This window comes from Danio rerio, chromosome 7 (genome assembly GCF_052040795.2).
Source record: "Danio rerio strain M-AB ecotype USA chromosome 7, GRCz13ab, whole genome shotgun sequence".
Classification (NCBI taxonomy): domain Eukaryota; kingdom Metazoa; phylum Chordata; class Actinopteri; order Cypriniformes; family Danionidae; genus Danio; species Danio rerio.
Window position 1 is genome coordinate 78,140,287 of NC_141027.1, and position 26,605 is coordinate 78,166,891.

The 26,605-nt window shown below is 34.9% G+C and overlaps 1 protein-coding gene across 4 annotated transcripts; it reads left to right on the forward strand.

The window, feature by feature from the left end:
* Window positions 1–1,979: 1,979 nt before the first annotated feature.
* On the forward strand, window positions 1,980–26,373 carry emilin2b (elastin microfibril interfacer 2b). Of its 4 annotated transcripts, none has more exons than XR_015496568.1 (9): window positions 1,980–2,210; window positions 5,002–5,121; window positions 7,822–8,012; window positions 9,928–11,268; window positions 21,165–21,293; window positions 21,373–21,420; window positions 23,997–24,128; window positions 24,408–24,862; window positions 24,950–25,119. XR_015496568.1 is itself a non-coding variant. In XM_087262410.1 (9 exons), the coding sequence occupies exons 1-8, from the start codon at window positions 2,056–2,058 to the stop codon at window positions 24,707–24,709; spliced, it is 2,418 nt and encodes an 805-aa protein (XP_087118536.1). In that variant the 5' UTR covers window positions 1,980–2,055; the 3' UTR covers window positions 24,710–24,729; window positions 25,175–26,373. The 4 variants fall into 4 exon arrangements, 2 of the variants coding, with proteins under 2 accessions (XP_087118536.1, XP_087118537.1); XM_087262410.1 differs by lacking the exon at window positions 24,950–25,119 and adding an exon at window positions 25,175–26,373 and having other exon boundaries at window positions 24,408–24,729; XR_015496569.1 differs by lacking the exon at window positions 9,928–11,268.
* Window positions 26,374–26,605: the final 232 nt, after the last annotated feature.

The window sequence follows — 26,605 nt, forward strand, 5'->3', positions numbered from 1 at the left end:
AGGGGGAAAGTATGCATATACAGTTGTAAGCAGAAGTTTACATTGTATAAAAAGGCACATAACCATTTAAAAGGTCAGCTGTTAATGTGATTAAACGTTTTCTACTTTAGGTAAGTTACGATTATCACATGTGTTTCTGTTCTGCTTAATAGCAGAATAACGGGAGAGATATTTGTTGAGAAACTGTTATACCTTTTCTTGACAGTCAAGTTTACATTCTGCCTCTGAAAATGATGTCAAGGTTTTGGAAGTTTCTGATTGGCTAATTGACAACATTTGAGTTAATTGGAGGCACAAATGTAGAATAGTATTTAAGGAAAAGCTCAAACACACTGCTTCCTTGCGTGACAACATGGGAAATTCAACAAGCCAGAATCAACAACAAAGCCAGATTACAATTAGCTAAATTACACGGGGGAGAAGACTAATGTTTGGAGACATGTGCTGTGCTCTGATGGAACTAAGATTGAACTGTTTGGCCATAATGACACCAAGCCTAGGAACACCATCCCAACTGTGAAGTATGGGGGTGGCAGCATCATGTTGTGGGGCTGTTTGGCTGCAGGTTCTGGTCCACTTCACAGCATAGATGGCCTCATGAAGAAAGAACATTTTGTAGAAATACTGAAGCAACATCTCACGACATCAGCCAGGAAATTACAACTTGGCCACAAATGGGTCTTCCAAACAGACCATGACCCTAAGCACAGTGCCAAATTAGTGAAAATGTGCTTTAAGGACAACTAAGTGAATGTTTTGGAGTGGCCATCACAAAGCCCTGATCTCAATCCTGTAGAAAATGTATGGGCTGAGTTGAAAAAGCTTTTGCGAGCAAGACAGCCAACAAATCTGACTCAGTTACACCAATTCTGTGAGGAGGAATGGACCAAAACTCCTGCAAACTATTGTGAGAAGCTTGTGAAAGGAGACCCAAAACATTTGACCAAAGTTATACAGCTTAAAAGCAAAGCTAAAAAAAACACCAAAGAAATTGAAACTTTTGACTGTAGAAATTGTAAAAAATCTCTCATTATTCTGGCATTTAGCAAATGTCAATCATTTAGGTAATCCTAACAGATCTAAAATAGTAAACGTTTAGTATGATTTACCATCAGACATTTTTTTAAAATGGTTATGTTCCTTCTTTAGAGTGTACGTAAACATCTGGTTTTAACTGTAGTGGTTACTAGGATTACCACCACAGATTAGTTTGAGTTTTTTACTATAGTATTGTTCAAAGGCACTATAGTGTTTACTGTTAATTACTACACAATTTTTATTCATACAAATCATGCAGATAGTTAAGGATGGTATTCAAGCATAATTTATTAACATAATTAAAGCAATGTTTACATGCTGATCACAGACAACGTGTCCATATCATATGAGTTGATTCATAAATATTACAAAAAGCTGGATTCAAACTAGAAGTGGATTCATTTTAAATTTGCTTCGGTTTCCTGGGGCAAGCAAGAGATAAACATGTTCATATTTTCAGATAAATAGTAAGTAGAGGACAAGTTGAGGTTTTAATGAATGCTTGGGTAAAATATATGTGGGTTTAATGTTAGATTACAACTGCTTTGCCCCGTTATTATAGTTCAACATTTACTAATTAATTATTAAAATAAAAGTTTATGCTTGTATGTTTTGTACAAGTAAGGTGTATTCGACATTCCGATGTAATTTATTTTAGAGACATCTTATTTCTCTCTTTATGTGTATTTGACAATTGTTTTTACTACTTAAAGTGACGAAATGCCTCCAGAAGATTCCCAAATGTATAATTATTCTTATTTGTTTGTTTTGAGGAGTTCTTAAAAGATATGATTATGTCTTGTAAATCTGATTGGCATCCGCTAATGGAGTCGGGAACCTGATCCCGCGCTTTTGACGTCCAGTAGAATAAGCGCGCGCTCGGCTGGGCGGGAACTTTTCTGGCCACTGTCACATTTCACTGCCAGCACACTGTCGAGGAAAAACACTCTATTCGAGCTTTTGATAAACGCTCTACAGAGGTCTGTATGCTGACTCTGCTGGTTTTGGCATCTGAGGATGAAGCGCGTGCGTGGATGTTTCGCGCTCTTCACTGCAGGAGTTGTTGTTATTATTAGTCTAATTAACTTTCCTTTAGTTAATGGCACCCCGTCAAGGTTCAGTCTCTTCCAGGGTTCTCCTTACTCCAGCTCTGCTTCCAGACAACGAAACAAGTAAGCAACTTCTTATCATTGATGTTATTTGACACAGGGAAACTTGGGATAACAGTTACCTCAGGTAAATGGTTTTTAAATATTAGGCATACAGGTTAAGTCAGAATTATTAGCCCCCCTTTGATTTTTTTTTTCCTTTTTAAATATTTCCCAAATGATGTTTAACATAGCCAGGACATTTTCACATTATTTCCTATAATATTTCTTTCTACTGGAGAAAGTCTTATTTACTTAATATAGCCACCCTGTTTATTTTTTTCCCAATTTCTGTTTAACAGAGAGATTTCTTTAACACATTTCTAATCATAATAGTGTTAATAACTCATCTCTAATAACTGATTTATTTATCTTTGTCATGATGACAGTAAATAATATTTGACTAGATATCATTCAAGACACTTCTATACAGCTTAAAGCGACATTTAAAGGCTTAACTAGATTAATTAGGTTAACTAGGCAGGTTAGGGTAATTAGGCAAGTTATTGTATAATGATGGTTTGTTCTGTAGATTATCGAAATAAAGAATTGCGTAAAGGGGCGAATAATACTGACCTTAAAATTGTATTTAAAAAATTAAAACTACTTTTATTCTATCTAAAATAAAACAAATAAGACTTTCACCAGAAGAAAAAAATATTATCAGACATACTGTGAAAATTAAACATCATGTTTAATTGCTCTGTTAAACAAAATTTGGGAAATAATTAAAATAGAAAAAAAATTCAAAGGGGAGGAAATAATTCTGACTTCAACTGCATCACTGAAAAAAGTGTTGCATGCAGAACTGTTGCAAACAATTTATTTGTGTTGAATTTAAACAAACAAATTAAGTTTAAATATTCAACTTAATTTGTTCGTTTAAATTCAGCCCAAATAAATTGTTTACAAACGTAAAAAAATGAGTAAACCCAAGGAATCATCTTTGAATATTTTTTTTTCAGTGTGTAAGTGCATTGTGTTTTATGACTGTATATAACTGTATTGAAACTGATAACGTTGCTATTTTTAGATCCTGCAGTATACCGTATTACCGCAAAAAAATATATTTATTTTTTTGTTTTTACTGCTCAGGCTCCTACTTAGAATACCAATTAACAATATGTTAGTTGACTATTCAGTTATTAGCATGGAAACACTCAACAAGGCCTCTTTTTTAAGATTACTATAATGCAAAAAACACAAATGACAAGCAATCTGTTTTTACAACCTTGGGTAGTGTTATTAAAATGCACATTTATTAAAATTAACCAGGTTTGACCTTAATTTGTTAGTAGCTAAACGCTGAGATGAGCATAAATCCTACAAGTCCCTCTATTTAAACAAAATTGTTCTTCATAATAACACAGCACATTAGGCTCCTATTTTTATTGACCTTTTTGAAGGATCATGGTAATGCCATGGCAAAGACTCAAGTGCTTCAAAATTCCATCAGAAAAAAAGAAAACCCCCATAAAACATGCAATGACTTCATTCTTTAGGGAGTTGTCATGCTATTCATTTTACTAGTCCAAATGATTAGTAATGCATCTTCTGAAGGATTTAGTAACACTGCTCAGCTTTTTTTTTTTTTCAATGTTCTGCTAATTCGACATTAAAATGTTTTATTCATTTTAAATTGAATTCTAATAATTCAAATTTTAAATGTCCTATTAATTTTACATTTTATTGTTCTATTATTTTGACATTTAAATGTTATATTATTTTAAATGAATTTACTATTCATTTGAGTTTCGAATGTTCTGTTAATTTAAAATTTGAGTGTTCTATTAATTAAAAATGTAAATATTCTATTTGAATTTCGAATGTTCTATTAATTCAAATTTTAAATGTTTATTAACTTATATTTAAATGTTCTATTAATTAAAAATGTAAATGTTCTATTATTTAAAATTAATTTTCTATTATTTTGAATTTTGAATGTTCTATTAATTAAAAATTTGATTGTTTTATTAATTTTAAATGTTAATGTTCTATTAATTTGACATTTAAATGTTCTATTATTTTAAATAAGTATTCTATTCACTTGAATTTCGAATGTCCTATTAATAAAAAATGTAAATATTCTATTTGAATTTCGAATGTTCTATTAATTCAAATTTTAAATGTTTTATTAACTTATATTTAAATGTTCTATTAATTAAAAATGTAAATGTTCTATTATTTAAAATAAATTTTCTATCAATTTGAATTTCGTATGTTCTATTAATTAAAAATGTAAATATTCTATTTGAATTTTGAATGTTAAATAATTAAAATTTTAAATGTTCTATTACTTTTAAATTTAAATGTTATTAATAAAAAAATAATGTTCAATTAATTTGAAGTGTGAAGGTTCTATTACTTAAAATTAATACTCTAATAATTTGAATTTAAAATATTCTATTAATTAAAAATTTTAATGTTCTATTATTTAAATTTGTTAATGTTCTATTAATTTGAAATTTGAATGTTCCCTTAATCCCCAGAGCATTTCTTGTTCACATAGTATTTCTTATGTTGTACAGTAAGTGTGTGTGTGTGTTCATATCACCTTCAATATGGAGCCAGATCAGTCCCAAAAATAACATTTTAATTTACAAAATCCAGTTCATATTATACCAAAATCCCATTCATTTGGCACAAATATTTATGATTTTACTTGTAAATTCACGATTTGTGTGTTGTATTAATGAACTGTGTTTTGAAATGACACATTGGATATAGTAAATGTGAATTGTGCTGTGCATGTATGGATTTTATTTTGTAAATGTATTACTTTTGAGACTGATCTGGCTCCTTCCCTCTTTTGCAGAAACTGGTGTGCGTTTGTGGTGCATAAGAATGTGAGCTGTGCTGTGCTGTCCAATGAAGAGGTGTTGGATCCGCAGCTCGTGGACTGTCCTCCGAATCAGGACTGCTCACAGCATCTCACGTAAGTCTGTCTGGACAGCGCAAACCAGACACTTTTATTGCTGGAAGTGACCAGGGATCAGATTAGATCAGATCAGAGCTGGATTGAGGAGGAATTGCTCTTTGCGGGATGAGAAGCGGAGTTAAATTGCTCTCGCTGAATGGCAGGTCATTATAGCTTTATCAGCATCCAGAATATTTATGACGGCAGAAATGCCAGACGCCGTGTAAAGTGCTCGCTTTTAATTAGCGTCTGTTCACTTTTACCCCTTCAAACCAAAGCACAGGTTTAACCCATACATCTCTATCCACAAAACCAGACCCAGGGTTGTTCACATTACTTAAAAAAAAGTAACAAATTTACTTACTCAATAAGGAAATGTTATTAATTAGAATTTTGAATGTTCTTTTAATTCAAATTTGAATGTTCTATTATTTTTCATTTAAATATATTCTATTAGTTAGAATTTTGAATGTTTGATTAATCTTAAATTTGAATGTCCTATTAGTTAAAAATGTAAATTTTCTATTAATTCGAATTTTGATTGTTCTGTTAATTAGAAATTTGAATGTTAATTTAAATGTTCTACTAAGTTTACATTTAAATGTTCTATTATTTTAAATTAATATTCTAGTAATTTAAAATTTGAATATATTATTTTTTTTTTTATTTGAATTTTATTCATTTTTAAATATGAATATTCTATTAATTTTAAATTTGATTGTTCTATTAATAACAAAGTTGAATGTTCTATTATTTGACATCTGAATATTCAATTAATTTCACGTGTACATTTTTAATTATTTTAAATCAATATTCTATGAATTTGAAATTTAAATTTTCTATTATTTTTAATTTGAATATTCTATTAATTTGAATTTTGAATGTTTTCTTATTCTTAAATTTAAATATTCTATTTATTTAAATTTTAATATTCTGTTAATTGGAAATTAAATGTTAATGTTAATTTGACATAAATGTTCCACATAGTTAACATTTGAACATTTGATTAACTGATATTTTAATATTTTAAATTAATATTCTATTAATTAGAAATTTAAATATTCTACGAATTTTTGAATTTGAATATTCTATTAATTTTTTAATTTTAATGTTCTGTTATGTAGAAAGTTGAATGTTCTATTAATTTGACATCTTAAAATTTAATTAATTTGACATGCAAACTGTCTATTATTTTAAATTAATATTCTAATTATTTGAATTTTAAATGTTTTATTAATCCTAAATTTGAATATTCTATCAATTTAAATTTTAAATGCTCTAATAATTAGAATTTTTGATTGTTTTGTTAATTTTTCAATTTGAATGTTCTATTACTTTTTCAATTTGCAATAATTTGTAAATTTGAATATTCAATTAAGTTGAAATTTAAATGCTCTATTGTTTTAATTAATATTGTATTAATTATAAATTAGAATATTCTATTAATTTTTAAAATTTGAACATTCTATTAATTTGACATCTGAATATTCAATTAATTTGAAATGTAAATCGTCCATTATTTTAAATTAATATTCTATTAATTTGACATTCGAAAAAAGTGAAAGTAACTAATTTAGCTACTCAATAAGGAATTAAATTACTTCAATACAATAAATTCAATACAATATATTCAAAACAATAAATAAATTGATTAAATTAAACAGACAATAAAATAAACTTTAATTGTTTTTAAGTCCTTTTAGGTTTATTAAAAATAATACTTTCTTTAAAACATTCTTCAGTTAATCGGTCATAAAAACAGATATAACAGATATAAAAACATATATATATATATATATATATATATATATATATATATATATATATATATATGCCTTAATTCATAAAAAATAGTTACACAATCAAAACTGTAAGTCTTCACAAATTATACTGCAATGCTGCAATAATCTGGAAAAAAAAAAAAAAAAAAAAATGTGACCTTCAACACCTCATTGCAGCCACAGACTCTTTCAGAGAAAGTAAAATGACATTTCTCCCATGAGATCAATAAAACATCACCAATCTTTTCCGCCAACCAAAAGCAAGCCTTCCTGTTTTCATGAGCCGTGCAAACATAAACAAAAAAACGCAGAATTACGTTCATAATTTATTAGGATTCCTCCAGCAGTGACACACATCTGGAGCGCAGCTTTAAAAGCAGAGGAATCTGCAGCAACACGCAGGACACTTTAATTACAGCATCTCTTGGAGGACTCTAGAGCGTTTACACAACAGTTTTCAGCAGCCTCGGGCGTTTCAGCGCTCATAAATATTCTGAATGCTGATACTAATCACTAACATTAATTACCTATAAGTTTAAAGATTAATAAAAAATGACTGAGCGTTATTAAATGCATTGTATGGGCAGTGTTTGCTGTCATTAATTACAAAGTAACTACTGTACTTTAATTAATGTAAATTACTGTAATTAAATCGCTTATCCACTGAAAAAGTAAAGTAGGGGACAAGGTCGCTGGTTCAAGTCCCGGCTGGGCCAGTTGGCATTTCTGTGTGGAGTTTGCATGTTCTCCCCATGTTGGCATGGGCTTCCTCTGAATGCTCTGGTGCTCCACAGTCCAAACATATGCGCTATAGGGGAATTGATGAACTAAATTGGCCATAGTGGGGCTAATAATCAAGGAGGGCTAATAATTATAACTGTAGTAATTAACGTTCTCATCACTGCTTGTAATGTCATAATTCATCATCATCTTTTAGGCATCATATTCAAACAAGGCCAACGTACAAAATCGGCTACAAGCAGGTGACGGAGCTGGAGTGGAGGTGCTGTCCAGGATATCAAGGCCACGACTGTACAGAGCTGAAAAACACACAGCAGAAACACAGTGTTCATGAGGAGCCGTATCAAGACCCTCCATCCACCAACACTCAACTGCAGAGCATTCTGGGTAAGAGTTTTTAGTTTACCACGAGAATGGGCTATATGCACGGCAAGTGTTTCTCAGCCACCAATGAAACTTCAGACGAAAGGTTGATGTGACTTTTCAGTTTCATAGGGTTACTTTTACAGCATAGACAATGTGATTGAATTAAAATATAGTCACTTAAATTGACTTAAGCATTCATTAAGGCCCAATCCTAATGCTATTTTTGTACCCCTTCCCTTTGGCCCTTGAAACAAAGTGTGAAGGGGAAGGTCTTCAAATTTACCCCCTTAAGAAATGGGACAGCACTACAACACCTGCACACATCATCATATGTCAACGTGACTGCGTCATTGACTGCGGTCATTCATACATTCACAGCGGAATGAACCGCCAACTATTCCAGCATATATTTTACACAGCGGATGCCCTTACAGCAGCAACCCAGTCATGGGAAACACCCATACACTCTCACATTCACACACACTCATACACTACGGACAATTTAGTTCATCCAATTATCCTATAGCGCATGTGTTTGGACTGTGGGGGAAACCGGAGCACCCGGAGGAAACTCACACCAACATGGGAAGAACATGCAAACTCCACACAGAAATGCCAACTGACCCAGACGGGACTCGAAACAGCGACCTTCTTGCCGCGGCTTATAAAGTTGTTTTTTTACTGGTCAAAATGATCACCTCAACAGTTCTAGTGTTAAATTTGGAAAAATCAACTAATTTAATGGGTCAGTTAATCCAGAAATGTAAATTATCCTATGATCTACTCACCCTTAAGACATTAGAGGACCTTCTTCTTTCAATCGAATCCAATCAGTGTTGTTTTAAAAGCATAATTTGCATCTTTCAAGCTAAAGGGGAATCAACAACCTACGTCACTCATGACGTCACACGGGTTCAACTGCGCAAATTCAATTCAATTAACTTTTGTTTGTGTTACGCTTTTACATTGTAGATTGTGTCAAAGCAGCTTCACATGAAAGATCATAGTAAGTTGAAACAGCGAAGTTTAGTCTTCAGTTCAGTTCAGTATGGTTTAATAATCACTCCTGAGAGTCCAAACACTGAAGAGCAAATCCATCGATGCGCATCTCTACAGATCCTGAACCATGCAAGCTAGTAGCAACAGCGGCGAGGAAAAAACTTCACCAATTGGCGAAAGTGAAGAATTAAAAAGCTTAGAGAGAAACCAGGCTCAGTTGGGCACGACCATTTCTCCACTGGCCAAACGTCTTGTGCAGAGCTGCAGTCTAGGCTGGAAGCTGGACCTCAGTGAAGACTTGGTTGCAAAAAAGACCGGTTGCAATAGTAAACATGTCGTGTTGCGCGGAAGGATGCCAAAATCAAAAATAGAAAACCTAAATTTACCGTACACCACACTGTTTTAATGCCAACTGCAGACGTCTTTGTCTAAAAGGGAGCTGAATGGAGTGAGGACCTAATTAAAAAGGTTCGACTCTGCAGTTCTCATTAAATATCAGGTAAGTTCATGCTATGCTGAATTAGGGCTAGGCGATAATTCGATATTGATAATTATCATGATATATATCTGTTCGATAAAACGATATTAACTGTTCGATAATATTTACGCACTGTGCATAACGCTGCGCAGGCATTTTGCAGCCTGGCCTTTCGGATGCCGCAAGCAGGACAAGTACAAGCGGAACATTCTTCAACAGTCCAAAACAAGTCTAATAAAGCCAGGGTTTCCTGGTTTTCACAAACTAGCCTAATGACCAATCAAGCTAGCCCAATAACATCAAAACTCAAAATATAGCACTGCCCATTCATAAAATTCAAATCAAATGCATCATACACCATTTGTACAAGATCTACACATTTAAAACATTGAGTAACAAGCGTAAACACATGTCAAGTATTTAAAATTTGAACTTTCATAACTATTTGGCTTGTTTAAGGTCCAGAAGTGAGCGAGACACATCCATGGACTCAAAAAGGCCATCGAAACAATCAACCGGGATTCAATACATATCATCAACAGGAGATTCGCAGAGTTCAAGCGTTAGAAGAAGAAGTGGAGCGTCTTACTCAAACAGTGCTCCACCTGCAGGCCACGTCAACAGCCAACGCAAACCTACGCTCAGATTTACAGGAAGATCTCACCAAATACGTTCTCAACATGTTAGGCAATTTGCAACAACCTCAAGACGTCAAAGCGGGTGAACTGGAGAGTATCGTGTTCCCGTCTGACCTGCGTTCGCCATCGGTTGCAGACGAGCTCCAGAACCACATAAGCACCAATGCTAACAGCATCCAGGATCTGCAGATCAAGATCCAGAGCATTGACGGGCAACTCCATCGACTTGCAGAAACCAATGTTGATCCAGCGAATGAGTGTGCATGTCAGGAATACATCGATGGGAAGATTTCCGCCCTCCGTGACGAGCTTCTTCAAGGAATAGACATCAAATTAGCAGACATGAAGAGTGCGTGTGAATATAAAGTGCTGTCTGTTCGGGAGCAGTGTGAAGAGCAGGAAAACTCCTATTTGAGCCTAGTCGAACTTCTGGACTCTAAAGAGGCTGAGCTCCGGCAGCAGATTCAAGACTTGCGGGTTCAGATTCCCAGTGGGTCAGATTTGGATATTAATGAAGTCCAGAAACTCAAACACAACCAGGAGATCATGAAAGATACTATTATGGAGCAAAATGCAACCCTGGCGAAGCTTAATAATCAAGGGCGCTTGCTGGAGGCGAGGGTTAGCATTGCTGAAAAAAGCGCGGAGGTGCATTGCATTAATCTTGAGGAGAAACTAAGACGGGAAAGACTTCAAGAACAAAAAGCTTTCGAAGAGAAGATTAATTACAATGCTACTTTACAGCGTCTAAACAGCTTGGAGAAACACACTAAGCATCTACAGAATGACCTGGGGTCTTTTGCACTGCAAATTAAGAGTGATCTCAATCAATCCAAGGGTGTTGAGATCCTGTTTCAGCGTCTGGAAAACCTGGAGGTGGATTTTCGGAGCACCCAGGAGCAGGTGAGCGCAGTAAATGGTTTGTTGAATGGTCTTGATGGACGTGTGGCTGGAATCGAAGGCGCCTGTGGTCGCTTTGAGCCCATGTCTGACAGTCTCAAACGGATTAAAGATGGACTCAACAAACACGTTAATGGCTTGTGGACTTGCGTTCGGCAATTGAACACCACAGTGCTTGCGCACGCAAGAGACTTAAACACGTTTAAAGTCAATTCACAGCTCGCGAAAGACGCCCAGGATGGGATCGCTAATGCACCAACAGGTAATCAATGCTTTTATTGGTCTTCATGATACAATATAATCACAATCTTACTGTGATTTTCAACAATATTCTGCAAAATCTTTCAGTTTATTACCTTCTTCCAACTTCCAGATTGACTCTAAAGGAAACTTTGGCAAAATCCTTTAAACGACCTTTATAACTCTTTCACGGCCATTGACAAGCTATAGACAACACTACCTGAGACAAGCTTTTACGACAACTCATGTTTTAAAAAGGTTTGTCACGATACTGGAATTCACTACCAATCAATACTGAAGTTTTAAAAATTTTCATTTCCCATGAACATTTGAGGGCTATTGAGCACCATCTTCAACAGCGCTGATTGGCCAAAGTGTTTTATATATATTATTTTTTTCCCCAATTTCTGTTTAATGGAGGGACATTGTTTCAGCACATTTCTAATCATAATAGTTTTAATAACTCATCTCTAATAACTGATTTATTTTATCTTTGCCATGATGACAGTAAATAATATTTTACTTGATATTTTTCAAGACACTTTCATACAGCTTAAAGTGATATTTAAAGGCTTAACTAGGTTAATTAGGATAACTAGGCAGGTTAGGGTAATTAGGCAAGTTATTTTATTACGATGGTTTGTTCTGTAGACTATCAGAAAAAAATTGCTTAAAGGGGCGAATAATATTGTCCCAAAAATGTTTTTTTTAAATTTAAAACTGCTTTTATTTTAGCCAAAATAAAACAAACAAGACTTTCTCCAGAAGAAAAAATATTATCAGACATACTGTGAAAATTTCCTTGCTCTGTTAAACATCGTTTGGGAAATATTTAAAAAAGAAAAAAAATCAAAAGGGGGCTAATAATTCTGACCTCAACTGTATATATAACTTCGTCCGGGTCAATAGGGGAGGATAGGTTTGATGTAGTGAACCCTGATAGAGAAGGGATCTTTAATGCATCCTTAAATAACTCCCCTATTATATATACTGATAATAATATGATGTACAAGAGGCATCATTGTGGAAAAAAGATTTCTTGCTTAAATATAGTGCAAGTTCACATGCAAGTGTGATTATGTTTAAATAGACAGTTAACGTCAAAATTATTTTTTTAAATAATATATATATTTTTTTTCTTCTGGAAAGTCTTATTTAGTTTGTCTGGAATAAAAACAGTTTTTTTTTAATAACAATTTTAAGGTCAGTATTATTAGCCCCCTAAAGAATTATATATATTTTAATTGTCTATTGAACAAACCTCTGTTATACAATAGCTTGCACCTAGTGAAGTCTTTAAATTGCACTTCAATCTGAATTAAAATATTTAGCTAAATATGGAGTCAAATATTAGGTACTGTCATTATGGCAAAGACCAAATAAATGAGTTATTAGAGATTAGTTATTAAAATCTATTATGATTAAAAATGTGTTGAAGCAATCTTGGGAGAATCTCCCTGAATTAAAATTTCCCAGGAGGGCTAATAATTTTGACTTCAAATGTATATACCTTGCCTATAGAGCATATAGAATAAAATGCAAGAAAAATATCAATGTTGCAAATGCTTAGATGCAACAAAACACTTTTAGCTACACCTTTGATTATAAATATGTATTTAGTTACTAGCCAATTCTCTATATTGTGCTGGCCTTTGAGCAGGTTGTGTGTAATTTGCCAGGGATTTCCTTGTCGTACAGAGGAATGTTTGTGAATTGTGAGCAGGTAACTCCCAGAGGAAGCAGTATTCCTCTTTTATAGTTTAATTGCACACACATGGTCGGACCGGACAGCCTCCGGAGTTGTGCAATGTTTGGACTTGTACACGATTATATTGTGAGTGTGTTTGTGCGCACATGTGGGCATCTGCTTCTCATTTGGGGATTCTGTGTTCGCAGTTAACAAGATGTTCTGGACATGCTTGGAGCTTAAGGTTTCAGAGTAATAATGCAGAGAAATCTGAACGGCAGGAGACTTTAGGACTAAGTTAAAGTAGCTTTGTTTGGAGTAAATCCAATATACTCAAGAGCTCTTTAAAGAAATGCAACTGATTCATGAGCTTGGAAGAAAACTTGCTGTGCAAAAGTCAGATAAACAGTGGATCAAATCGATTTTGTGTCTGTTGTTGAAGGAATGATGTTGTCTACATAAAAGTTGTCTGCATAAAACTCATCTGGAAACCTTTTAATTTTGTTGAACTTATTCCATCAGTGTGAACAGAAGTAACCACACAAAATGAACATGCTTAATTCAAAACACTAGTTTAAACATAGAGAATAGAAGATTTTATTTTTAATTTATTTTTGAAAATTGTATAAATAAATAATTTAAATAATAATTATTTCTAATAATATTAGTTTTGTACAATTTATATATTTTTTGTCTCATGTAAATAGTTTATTATTATTATTAATATTATTGTTATTATCATTAATTATAATAATACTATTCTTGGTATTATTCTTGTTATTATTATTAATATTATTATTGCTATTGGTATTATTATTGTTATTATTATTATTATTATTAATAATAATAATAAATTAAATTCTGTTTAAGTTAATCTTTAAATTTAATCTATCATCTATCTATCAAACGTATTTATTAATACAATGTAGTTAGGTTTATAAATAAATTATATACACCTTTATTAATAAAAGCTATAGTGCTTTTTGTGAGTAAAGAATTTTAATGCATTTATGGAAAAATAAGTAAAAGTTAAAATCTGTTAATGTTATATTGTTAAAATAAATGAATGTTAATCGTTCATATTAAATTTGATAAAATTGTATTTATTGCTAAAATTGTGTTCATGTTTTTATATTTTTTCTGTGTAAAGAATTTGAATGTATTAGTTGAAATAAAGGAACCGGAGATGAAATTTGTTCAAATTGTTTTTATTTTTAAAATGCATGTACTTTTTAATAAATAGATTATATAAAATTGTATTATTTATAAAATGTGTAATCATATATATTTTTTAAGAGTAAATAATTTCAGTGCATTTATATAAATAAAGAAGTCGAAATCTGTTTAAATAAACCTGTTCAATCTCTTTATTTTTAAAAGGCAATCATTTTTTTTCATAAATCAATTAATTATATGAAATTAAATGTGAAATTTATTATCATATTTTGAGGAGTAAATCATTTCAATGCTTTTATGTAAATAAAAAAAAAGAACTTTAACGTCATAATCTGTTAAAAAATATTTGTTTAATCATTTTCATTGTAAATGCATATATTTTTATAAATAATTATAAAAAAAATTATTTAACAGTGAATATTATTAGTCATATATATTTTGCAGGAGTAAATCCTTTCAATGCTTTTATGCGAATGAAGAAATCCAAAATAAAACATCATTAATTGACCCTATTTAGTGCAAATATTAGTATTTTAAAATAAATTATAAGTTGAATGAGCCTAAACATTGATGAGTTTTGTCATCCTCTCTATGTGTACAGTATATGAAAGCATTATTAATCTCACAAGATATGCACACTTAAAACAAGCTAGAAGGGTTTGAGTGCATTTTATCTTGAGGTATAAGTGTGATGCACTTTTTCATTTTAGTTCGGGCGTTTTCACTCGTTCTTCTTGACCTGTGACCTCTGACTTCTTCAGTCGTCCCCTCGAGCGCTGCTCACACATGCATTTATATAGATTTTATCTGCGGTCTAATTGCGAGACTCTAATCTGGATGAGTGGCCATTAGTTTAACAGTGAAAACACCACTGCATCATTATGTGCTCTCCCAGGGATGCCCTTCCTGCTTGTCTTTCGTGTTGCATCAATAAAACAGTCAATTTTTTATCGTAGGGCTGGGCAATATATCAATTCTGCATCAATATTGCATTGCGATCATTCACAATAGTTACTTCGCAGAATATCCAATGTTGAGTCGAGTTTATAGTTTATCACTTTGCATGTGTTTTTGACACCCGTGACTGTATGAGCATTTTAAAATAAGACTTTCTCCAGAAGAAAAAATAGCACTGGAAATACTGTAATTAAAAGCCCTGCTTTTAATATTAGAGGGGTTAATAATTCTGACTTCAACTGTATATTCCTGTCATTCGAATGGCTGAATAAACACACTAAACAGTCTTTTATTTAAAATGCAATCCATTTTCTGTCAGCATTTTCTTCAGGAATGGGTTTAAGGGACAGAAAATGCCATTAGCTCAGTATAAAAACCATTACGTCTATGGAAAGCCCTGGTAATAATAGGAGCAGCAACATATGTGTGCGTGTTTTAGCTTTTCTTGGTATAAGTGTGTGTCAGAGATCTGTCACTGCTCTATTAGTGTATGAGATCATGTGAGGAAGCGGGTGCGACATACAGTTCATTTTTATTTCTCACTGTTGGGTTGGAACTAACCAGAGAGATGATGTATTGTTCATTCATTCAATCATTCATTTTCTTGTCGGCTTAGTCCCTTTATTAATCCGGGGACGCCACAGTGGAATGAACCGCCAACTTATCCAGCAAGTTTTTACGCAGCGGATGCCCTACCAGCTGCAACCCATCTCTGGGAAACATACACATTCACACTATGGACAATTTAGCCTACCCAATTCACCTGTATCGCATGTCTGTGTACTGTGGGGGAAACCGGAGCACCCGGAGGAAACCCACGCGAACGCAGGGAGAACATGCAAACTCCACACAGAAACGCCAACTGAGCCGAGGTTCGAACCAGCAACCCAGCGACCTTCTTGCTGTGAGGCGACTGCGCCACTGAACAGCACTACCTACTGCGCCCTAACGTATTGTTGTTGTTATTTATTCAGTAGGCCTATTGGATAAGGATATCTCTTCCAAAATATTTGAAAACTCCAAAAATACACTGGCGCGTACAATTATCAGACAAATTGTGTTATTTCTGTCAACAAAAAGGGCTTTAAAAGTCAAAATTGTGACTTGGGTGACATGGTGGCTCAGTGGTTAGCACTGTTGCCTCACAGCAAGAAGGTCACTGGTTCGAGTTCCGCCTGGGCCAGTTGGCATTTCTGTGTGGAGTTTGCATGTTCTCCCCATGTTGGCGTGGGTTTCCTCCGGGTGCTCCAGTTTCCCCCCTAGTCCAAACACATGTGCTATAGGAGAACTGATGAACTAAATTGGCTGTAGTTTGTGTGTGTGTTTCCCAGTACTGGGATGCAGCTGTAAAGGCCTCTGCTGTGTAAAATATATGCTGGAATAGTTAAAATAGTGGCGACTGCTAATAATCAGGGACTAAACTGAAGAAATATGAATGAATTATGACGTGGCAAAGTTGAAATTATGAGATAAAAAAGTCAAATTTGTGACAAAAATGGTAAATTATGAGATAAAAAGTCAAAACAACTTGCTTTTAATTACTTAACTCATTAACTAATGCTGTGATACATGTTTAGATAGTTGTGTATCGCCACCTATTGGTGTAACTATGATTATATAATATATAAATAACTTCTAAAACTTTTATAAGTCATAATTTTGACCTAGTAAGTCATAATTTCTAATTTTTTGTCATAATTTAGATGTTTTATCTTGAAATTTTGACTTTTTAAGTCACGATTTTGTCTAAGCAAGTCAATGTCAACTTTTGAAGTCATCATTTCGATTTGGAAAGTCATCATTTCAACTTTTGAATCGTAATTTTGATTTTGCAGAGTCATAATTTCGACTTTTAAAGCATATTTTTTGATACCTAGATAAAACAGGCTTCCATAGATAACAGGGCAAATTGTGTGTGATCTAAAATCGTAAGTTTGTGCCTGTGAAGACAATTCGGCTGTTATTTAACTTAAAGTTGGTCATTTTTCTTTTTGTTGGCATTTCCAAGCACATTGGCTTTTGAAAGAAAGTCAATGAACACAGTGGAGCGAATCCTTTAAGGAGACATGCATTTAAATAATTTTAAGTGTGCATTGTTGTCTAATAATTAAACATCCAATCATCAGTTATTTCTCTTATACTATAGCTAACGCTGAGATGTTGTATATCAGACATTGGTCTGGTTTTTGTTCTCAAACTGCTCCAATGTGTTGCACTAGTTTCACGCACATCTCCAAAGTCTTCTGTTGTGTCTTGATGTGATTTCTGACTGTTGTAACTGTGAAATAACTCAAATCATTCAGCGTAGTGATATGGAGCTTTAATGTGCCCAAAACCTGCCGGAACTACTTTAGCTGTGCATTCATATGAAAATAACTGCACACCTTAGAATGCTCATCAGCCAATCAGATTCAAGCGTTCACACAGTGCAAAGGATGTTAATAACAAACCCTCTCATTATCAAGATTACAGAGAACTCCACGTTCATAAACATGTAAATCTTTTTTTTAAATGGAGAGCATTTTTGTATGTGATATATGGCCGTGTCACGCCTGCTAATTGTTACTTTGCTCCGTCCTCAATCATCATTTTTCTGCCTTTCACCAGATGTTCAGGAGGAGGTTTAGGGGTTTTTTTCTCACTCCCTGAGGTTGAGAGTTTAACCAAAATTTTGTGTAGACATTCAAGCTTTAAGCATTGTTAAGTTCAGACTTGTTAAGTCGTAGATCAGTCTAAATAGGTCACGTTATTTCACCAAACTTTCGCAATTATTTCTCAGAGGCTTTCTGTATACTAAATGAATTCCCATTTAAACTAAGCTTAAAGCAGGGGAGTCCAAACTCGGTCCTGAAGGGCCGGTGTCCTGCATATTTTAGTTCCAACCCCAATTAAACACACCTGAACCAGCTAATCAAGCTCTTTTTAGGTAAACTAGAAACTTTCAGACAGGTGTGTTAAAGGAAGTTGGAGCTAAACTGTGCAGGACACCGGCCCTCCAGGACAGAGTTTAGACACCCCTGGCTTAAAGGGACAGTTCACCCCAAAATGAAAATTCTGTCATCCTTTACTCACTGTCACGATCACCAGTGATCCAGTCTGTGCAGATCGCTGCTAAATTCACAGAACTACAAATCTGCTGGTATATAAACTACAATAGCCAGTCATGCAACACACACACACACCTGCTCCAAGTCTACATTGATCAGACTCACTCACAGCTGAAGCCGCTCATGAACTAATTATGTGGACTATAAAGTCAGCAAACAAAAACACACAGACGTTTCTGAGTCTTGTTAAACTGAACTGTGAACATTACAATGGGGTTTCCTTGTTTTGCCTTGCCGTGTTAGACTCTAGCTTTGTTTTACTCCTGTCTGCTGCCTGTCTTCTGACCACTCGCCTGATATTTGACTACAGGGCTCGAAATTAACTTTTTTACTTGGTAGCGCCGGTGCTCCCAACTTCAAATATTTAGGAGCACCAAAATAAATTTAGGAGCACCAGAAAAAAATTAGGAGCACCACCAAAAATGAATGAGCACCGCTGCAAATTGCTTTTTAAGGGATTTATTGTATTTTAAAACAACATCAATAGGACTGACAAAAACCAGAAACAACTATCGAACTAATGCTGCGAAGACATTGATATTTGTGTGCAATAATTCCAAAATGAATGTCTAATAATTAGGCCATAGAATATTAGTGATGATGAAAATGACAATAATAGTAACAATGAATTACATTTCTCATTATGATACTGCCTTGAATGTGCATGAATGTAGGTTATCTGCTATAAAAAGTCTGTTACTTTGTGAAAAATAAATGTTTAGTTTGCATCAAACAAAAAGCATTGCAGTAAGAAATATTGATTTTGTACTGCTTTTTATATATGCATGTCAATTTAATAAATAATATTTCTGCTACAAAACAAACAAAAGATTATAATAAATCATTCAATTCAATGATGAAAGCTGTAAAGCAGTCATCAGTAAATAAATAAAAAATAAAAATAATATACACCACAAAAAAGAATAGACAAAAGAAAGAAAGTAAAGTCTCACTTCTATCACTCTTTAAAAGTTTTGGTTTCAGTTTGTGTCAATTTAAAGGTTCAGTCTGAGATGATCTTCATTTTTCTGTGTTAGTGGAAAAGCTGGCGAGTCAGCCGACCCAATTTATGAGCAGGCAGAGCAGGAATCTTGCGCTAACCATCGGCGCAATACCGGTCTTTGTTATGAGCCGCAGTTTCAGTGTAAACTTAGTAAAGGCGAGCTTCTTTGGCGATGAAATGTACAGTATTAGATTAGACTTTTAGCGGACATTTGCGCTGAACACGCAGTGAATGCGACGCATGGACATTCGGGCGCCTTCTCCAAGAAGCGCATACTCGATTGATCTCAGCTGGCGGATCATTATTCACCACGTGACGTGTCATGATCGCTTTCATCTGCGCCTCAACTTTAGGTGGAGTTTGCAAACTTGTGTGCTTTAAGTTTTTACTCTTCAGCCGTTTGCATTTCCCGTGGTCATAAAAGCTCCTTCCCTGTCATCTGACAGCGGAATACCTTGAGTGAATGACAGCTAATATGAACCAATATAGTGGCAGGGAAGAGCGATTCAGCACGTTTTTACAAAAAATCAAAACAGGTCGCACTACAACCATCTGCAGTCGCACTAATGCTCCCAGATATATCATGAGGTCGCATAGATTAATTTTCGGGCGCATATGCGACCAAAATGGTCGCAATTTCGAGCCCTGGACTACGACTCTGGATTTGCCTGTTTACATCTGTTTGCCCCTGTGTTGACCATTGCTTGCCTGACACGCTCAAACGTATGTGCTTTTTCTTCACCAAAAAAAGTACACATACTTTTAGGACGTAGAATAAGTATGTGAATTGGGATCATAGACTGTATGGACGTAGTGTCCGTGACGTCACCCATAGGTTTCTAAAGAGCGCAAAAGAAGCCACAAGTAGGCGCGGTCAACCGTCGCCATTTTGTTCGCGCGTCATCACACCCACAGCGGGACACCAAACAAGGGCAAAGAGGCGGAGAGTGAGCGGAGCTACAGACACCTGCTGGCATTTAGCTTGGACTTGGCTCAGACACACTTTACTTTGGGAGAAACGCTTAATACTTTATCACCTGTGACTCGTTTGTATTCTGACCACTTGTGCTTGGTTGTACACTATATCAATAAAGTGTTTAGACTTTTAAAAACACTGCTGTAATATACAGAGCCACTAAACATTGTTCTTATGACATTTTTCAACAGGAGGAAAAGCGAATCACTTCCAAACACTTCAGATATAGTCTGTGTTAGTTAATGTAAGACTATTGATGAAATCCAGCATAACACTGTATGACAACGCTTCAGATGACTGATCTAGAGCCTACCGCTAATCAGTCTGTCAGATTCTGGAGTGCATTACAGCTCTAAATATAAACGATAAATGATCTTAAATAAAACAAATACATGTATAGAGATGGTATATACGTATATAACTTTACTCACATGGGAAACGGAGGCCACGTTAATGGTTTGTGAGCACAATTAAGTGCACTCAGCATGCCATGCCATCTAATAATGGTAGGAAACAAGTCCAAAAGGCAACTGACTGTGTAAAGCCACATAAAACAACACAGAAATACGATAAATATGCCGAGTTCAGTGGCTAATCTGCAGGATTCAGCTGAGGTGACGTGACGGCGACCAACGAGACCTAGCTGTCACTCAAGTGGCCACTCCCTTAATTATGCAAACTAAATATAACTTAATATAAAGGAAACGGATGAGTTATAAAAAAATTCACCCCCCTCACAGTTGTCATGAAGGGTAATATTAGCTGTATTAACCAAAATCTTTTTTTGTACCAGGCTGTAAACACCTTTTTTTCTGCTGTAAAGTTGGCCATTCTAACAGTGGGCTCAATTGAAATTTGCTCTGTTTTGGAGCCAGGAGCGGCCAGGACTAGCGGAATTTTAGATGAATTGCAGTTTTAGTTACTTCCGTACTGGCTTCCTGAGGGAGAGCGGGAGGTTGCCGCTTGATTGGGATACAGCAGTGGTCTCATTCATCTTCTTCTTCTTCTTCAGGTGTTCATAAAGGCACAACAGCTGTAAAAGCCTCAGTGGAGGGAAGCAAATCTCTCTCATCACAGTCAGTCCCAGCTCACGGTGTCAACAGCAGCGGGACGTCCATCACAGGCTATGCCGGAGCACCAGGTGAGCATTTCTACCAATTAAACGCATATATACAGAAAATATTTGTAGTCTAACAGCTCTGTTGTGTTGTTCTTGACAGGTTATCCGCAGATTCCTGCTGCCGCAGTCAATCCTGACTCTGTTTCTGGTATTTAACACTTTATTTTCCAATGTTTGTGGAATCATTAAATTGATATGGTCACACTTTACAATGGGGATTCATTAGTTAATATATTTTCTGAGCATTAAAAACTAAAATTATTGCTGGGAAATGCAGTCTTTCTCCACTGCTTTCACTTGAACAGCAACTTGTTCATGCACTTGAACAGATAGCCTTTTACAACAATACTTGTCCCCAAGGAGGACACAGGCGCCCAAAAACACGGTGGCCCAACTCAATTAAATTAAATTTTTGTGCTGGATTAGGAGTGAAGGTATCTTTTAAATGTGAAGAGAAGTGTAGCTGCTTATGGGGTCGTTCACATATCATGTCTTTTTTGCTCACGAGTTCATTATAACCAATGGAAGCGCGACAGCTTGCACCTGCATATTGCGCATGCTCAGATTTTCCAGGCGCACCAGTTGAAAACTGCAAGTCACGTGACAAGATCTAATCAATCAGCTTTATACTTGGTATGGAATATACACATTTCAGTAGACTAATTACCTCAGACAAACAGTAATATTCATTCATTCATTTTCTTTTCGGCTTAGTCCCTTTATTAATCAGGGGTCGCCACAGTGGAATGAACCGCCAACTTATCCAGCATATGTTTTACGCAGCTTATGCCCTTCCAGCTGCAACCCAACAATAGGAAACACCCATACACTCTTGCATTCACACACATACACTATGGCCAAATTAGCTTATTCAATTCCCTATAGCGCATGCGTTTTGGACTGTGGGGGAAACCGGAGCAACCGGTAGAAAAACCCACACCAACACGGGGAGAACTCCACACAGAAATGCCAACTGACCTAGCTGGAGCTTGTACCAGCGACCTTCTTGCTGTGAGGCGATCATTCTACACACTGTGCCACCATGACACCCTAAATTCAGTAATATTTGGTGTGAAATTACTGAAAGAGCTGCAGCTTTTGTATGTTGTGTTGGTGTTATATGTTTTAAAAGTAACAGAACGCAACAGAATGTTAGTGGAGTTTTGTGTGTGTGTGTGTGTGTGTGTGTGTGTGTGTGTGTGTGTGTGTGTGTGCGTGCGTGCGTGTGCGTGTGTGTGTGTGTGTGTGTGTGTGTGTGTGTGTGTGTGTGTGTGTGTGCGTGCGTGCGTGTGCGTGTGTGTGTGTGTGTGTGTGTGTGTGTGTGTGTGTGTGTGTGTGTGTATGTATATATATATATATATATATATATATATATATATATATATATATATATATATATATATATATATAGTTAAAGTCAGAATTATTAGCCCCCTTGTTTATTTTATTTTTCGTGTTTATCTTTGCCATGATGACAGTACATTTTGATATTTTACTTGATATTTTTCAAGACACTTCTATACAGCTTAAAGTGACATTTAAAGGCTTCACTAGATTAATTAGGTTTACTAGGCAGGTTAGGGTATTTAGGCAAGTTATTATATAAAGAAATAATATATAGCTTGAAGGGACTAATAATTTTGACCTTAAAATGGTGTTTAAAAAAATAAAATATGCTTTTATTCTAGCCGAAATAAAACAAACAAGTATTTCACCAGAAGAAAAAAATATTATCAGACATACTGTGAAAATTTGGGAATCATTTGGGAAATATTTAAAAAAGAAAAAGAATTCAAAGGGGGGCTCATAATTCTGACTTCAACTGTATATTATATTTTATATATATCATATTATTCAATATATCATATTTACATATATTAGATCATATATTAGATCAGAATAAACTACATTTAACAATCACAATTCAGGTTAAAACCATAATAAAAACAATATTAATCAGTATATTTACAACGATTCAATTATAATAATCTAGTGCAGGGGTTTTCAAAGTGTGAGGCGCGCCTCCCCTGGGGGGCGCCAGAGCATGTCAGGGGAGGCGCGGGAAAAATATTATATAATAAAAATATAATTATTAAGTTGAATTATTATATGTATTTTTTATTATTTTTAAGCGTTTTAATTAAACAAAGCTAAAAAAATAATACGTCAAAAATAAGAAAACCTTTTTTACCCAGAAGGCCATAGCTGTGAATTCGCTTCTGTTTGGCAAGCCCGCCAATACAGGTATATGCCTGCTAATACAATGGATCGGTTTCTGAGACCCCCCCGATTCAAAGCCTTCAAGTTCAGGGCTTAAACCCAAAAGACGACGATATGATGATCAGTGTTTGAGTTTAGGATTTACGTGGACAGGACCAGCTGACAAACCACGACCTTTATGTGTGGTTTGTCAAGATATTTTGGCTAATGACAGCATGAGACCCACTAAACTTCGGTGACACCTTGAAACCAAGCATGATGAGGTAGCAGGAAAACCTCAAGAATTTTTTATGTGTGTGTGTGTGTGTGTGTGCGTGTGCGCGTGTGTGTGCGTGCGTGCGTGTTTGGGAGGAGGGGGGCGCCAATGGATAAGTTGTGTCAAAAGGGAGGCCCACTGTCTTAGACTTTGAAAAACCCTGATCTAGTGTATAATTCTCTCTCTCTCTCTCTCTCTCTCTGTCTGTCTGTCTGTCTGTCTGTCTGTATATGTGTGTGTTTATGCAGGAGATTCACGAATAACATCATTTGTGTCGTTTTCGGCTGGTCTGACACTTGTGCCATTCCCCGAAAAAATTGGTATCATCCGATTCAACAAGGTGCTGTTAAATGACGGACGACACTACGATCCAAACACGGGTACATTCAGATAAAATAACACCGTTTATAAATCCTGCTCATTTTCATTTATTTATGATGTTGTGGAATTGTTTCTTTGTTAGTGTCGGATTGAATGTAAATTAAACTATTTAAATCACTGTAAAATAATCCTTTTTTGTGTCGACAAACGTATTAAAACACATTTGAATTATCTATTGTATCTGTACTTTGATTTTTGATATTACATTTTTATTTATTACACTTGAATTATATTTAATTAATGAAAGACCAGGTTTAATGATTGTTTTTGGTTGTCAGGAGTGTTCACGGCTCCAGTGGATGGCCGCTATCTGCTGAGTGCTGTATTAACAGCTGAAGAGGGTGAAGGAATCGAGGCTTTCCTCTCTGTGTCGAACCGGAACATCCAGAAGCTCTTCTCGGCTGAATCTGATGACTGTGAGTGCGGAGGATCAGTGGCTGTGAGTCTGCCTCTGCATCTGAAGCGTGGTCAGAGAGTCGGACTGGTGCTTACAGCAGGAAAACTGGCCATTTCCACATCCAGTGAAATCCTGTCCTCGTTCAGCGCAGTCCTGCTTTACCCAACACTGACCCAGCGATAGCAAAACCGCCAGTCATGAAGGTTAGCGGACGATTTAAAGCTTTCTAATTGGTTTGGTGCAATTGGTTTGGTGCAATTTTGGTGAAATATTATGGCTTTGTTCACCCAAAAATTTTAATTACTTACTCTTTACCTTGATGAGTTTCCTTATTCTGTCAAACACAAATGAAAAGATATTTTGAAAATGCTGGAAATGTGTAACCACTGACTTCCATTGTATCTGTTTTTCCTACTGTGGAAGTCAATGGTTACACATTTTAAACTTTCTTCAAAATATTTTCTCTGCTGTTTAATGGAAGATGATACAGAGTACATAAATGTCATGAGTGTGCGTATAAAAATACTGATTCAAATGTTTAAATTTAAAAAATTGCCCCCCCCCCCCACCCCCCCAAATAAAATGTATTTCTTAAAAAATAATCATTGAAGTTGCATTTATTCATTCATTTATTTTCCTTTGGCTTAGTCTCTACTTCAGAGGTCGCCACAGCGGAATGAACCGCCAACTATTCCAGCATTTTTTTACACAGTGGATGCCCTTCCAGCTGCAACCCAGTACTGGGAAACACCCATACACTCTCATTCTCACACACATATACTCATACACTACAGCCAATTTAGTTTATTTAATTCACCTATAGCGCTTGTGTTTGGACTGTAGGGTAAATCGGAGAACCCGGAGGAAACCCACGCCACGACCTATCTGAATCAAGAATCAACTGACCAATCAGAATCAAGTTTTCCAGACAGCTTTGTAATACCAGGAAATAACTGACCTATCAGAATCAGGTATTTCAGACAGCTGTGTAATACCTGGGGGAATAACTGACCTATCAGAATCAAAAATCAACTGACCAATCAGAATCAAGTATTACAGACAGCTGTGTAATACCAGGGAATAACTGGCCTATCAGAATCAAGAATAAGCTGACCAATCAGAATCAAGTATTCCACACAGCTGTGTAATACCAGGGAATGTCGTGATTGACCAATCAGAATCAAGTATTCCAGACCGTGTAATGATGTTCTTTAAAGTATTCTGAACTTTATATGTGCTTATATTAATCAGATTTAGTAAAACCAGCAGCTACTGCATGATATTACATCCGATTTGATGTACAAACTCAGAAGATGAACTCAGTAATGAATTAAAGTAATCTAATCTTGAGCTCATAAGAGGATCAAATCTGAAAGAATATTATCAAGTGAAAAACAATAGTAACTGAGGTATTGCTGTATTTCTGATTATCATCCAATAAGGAGGCTTATCATCTCTCAAGTGTTTTGTTTTTCATTTTATTGAATCAAAACATAAACATGCATAAACATTCCATACATTTTCTGTGAAATAAACTCATATTTGATCGTTATTAAAGTATTGAGTGCCTGTATTGTCTCACTTTATATAAATTCTGCTTACGTTATAAATTAATAATGAAGTTATAAAACTTTTTTTTCTTTTAAATGTTTTAAAAATGTTATATCTTGGTTATGCAAATGTTAGGGGAATGCACCAGAAAAATCTCCAACTGAATTCTGTCTGGAAAAATCTTGGTGTTTATACGCTTTCTGTATAAATGATATTTTGTACTAAAGATTTGAGAATGTTATACTGTTATTAGTTCTCTGGTGCTTTTACCGAATAGGTCAAAAACGAAATGAATATGTACTGTATTGTTAAATTAATTTCCATATTTTCATACAATACATCTCTAGGATTTTGAGATGAAAATGTAAAAGATTTGTGTGTAATTTTACAGCAAAACACAAGAATTATTTGAATAATTTAGGCCGCACATATATGCAAAACTGCAAAATCCTGGAGGGACTAAACGATAGCTTTATTTTTTACTTTTAGAGTGATGTTATGGTTATAATTTCATGAAGTAGTAATTTA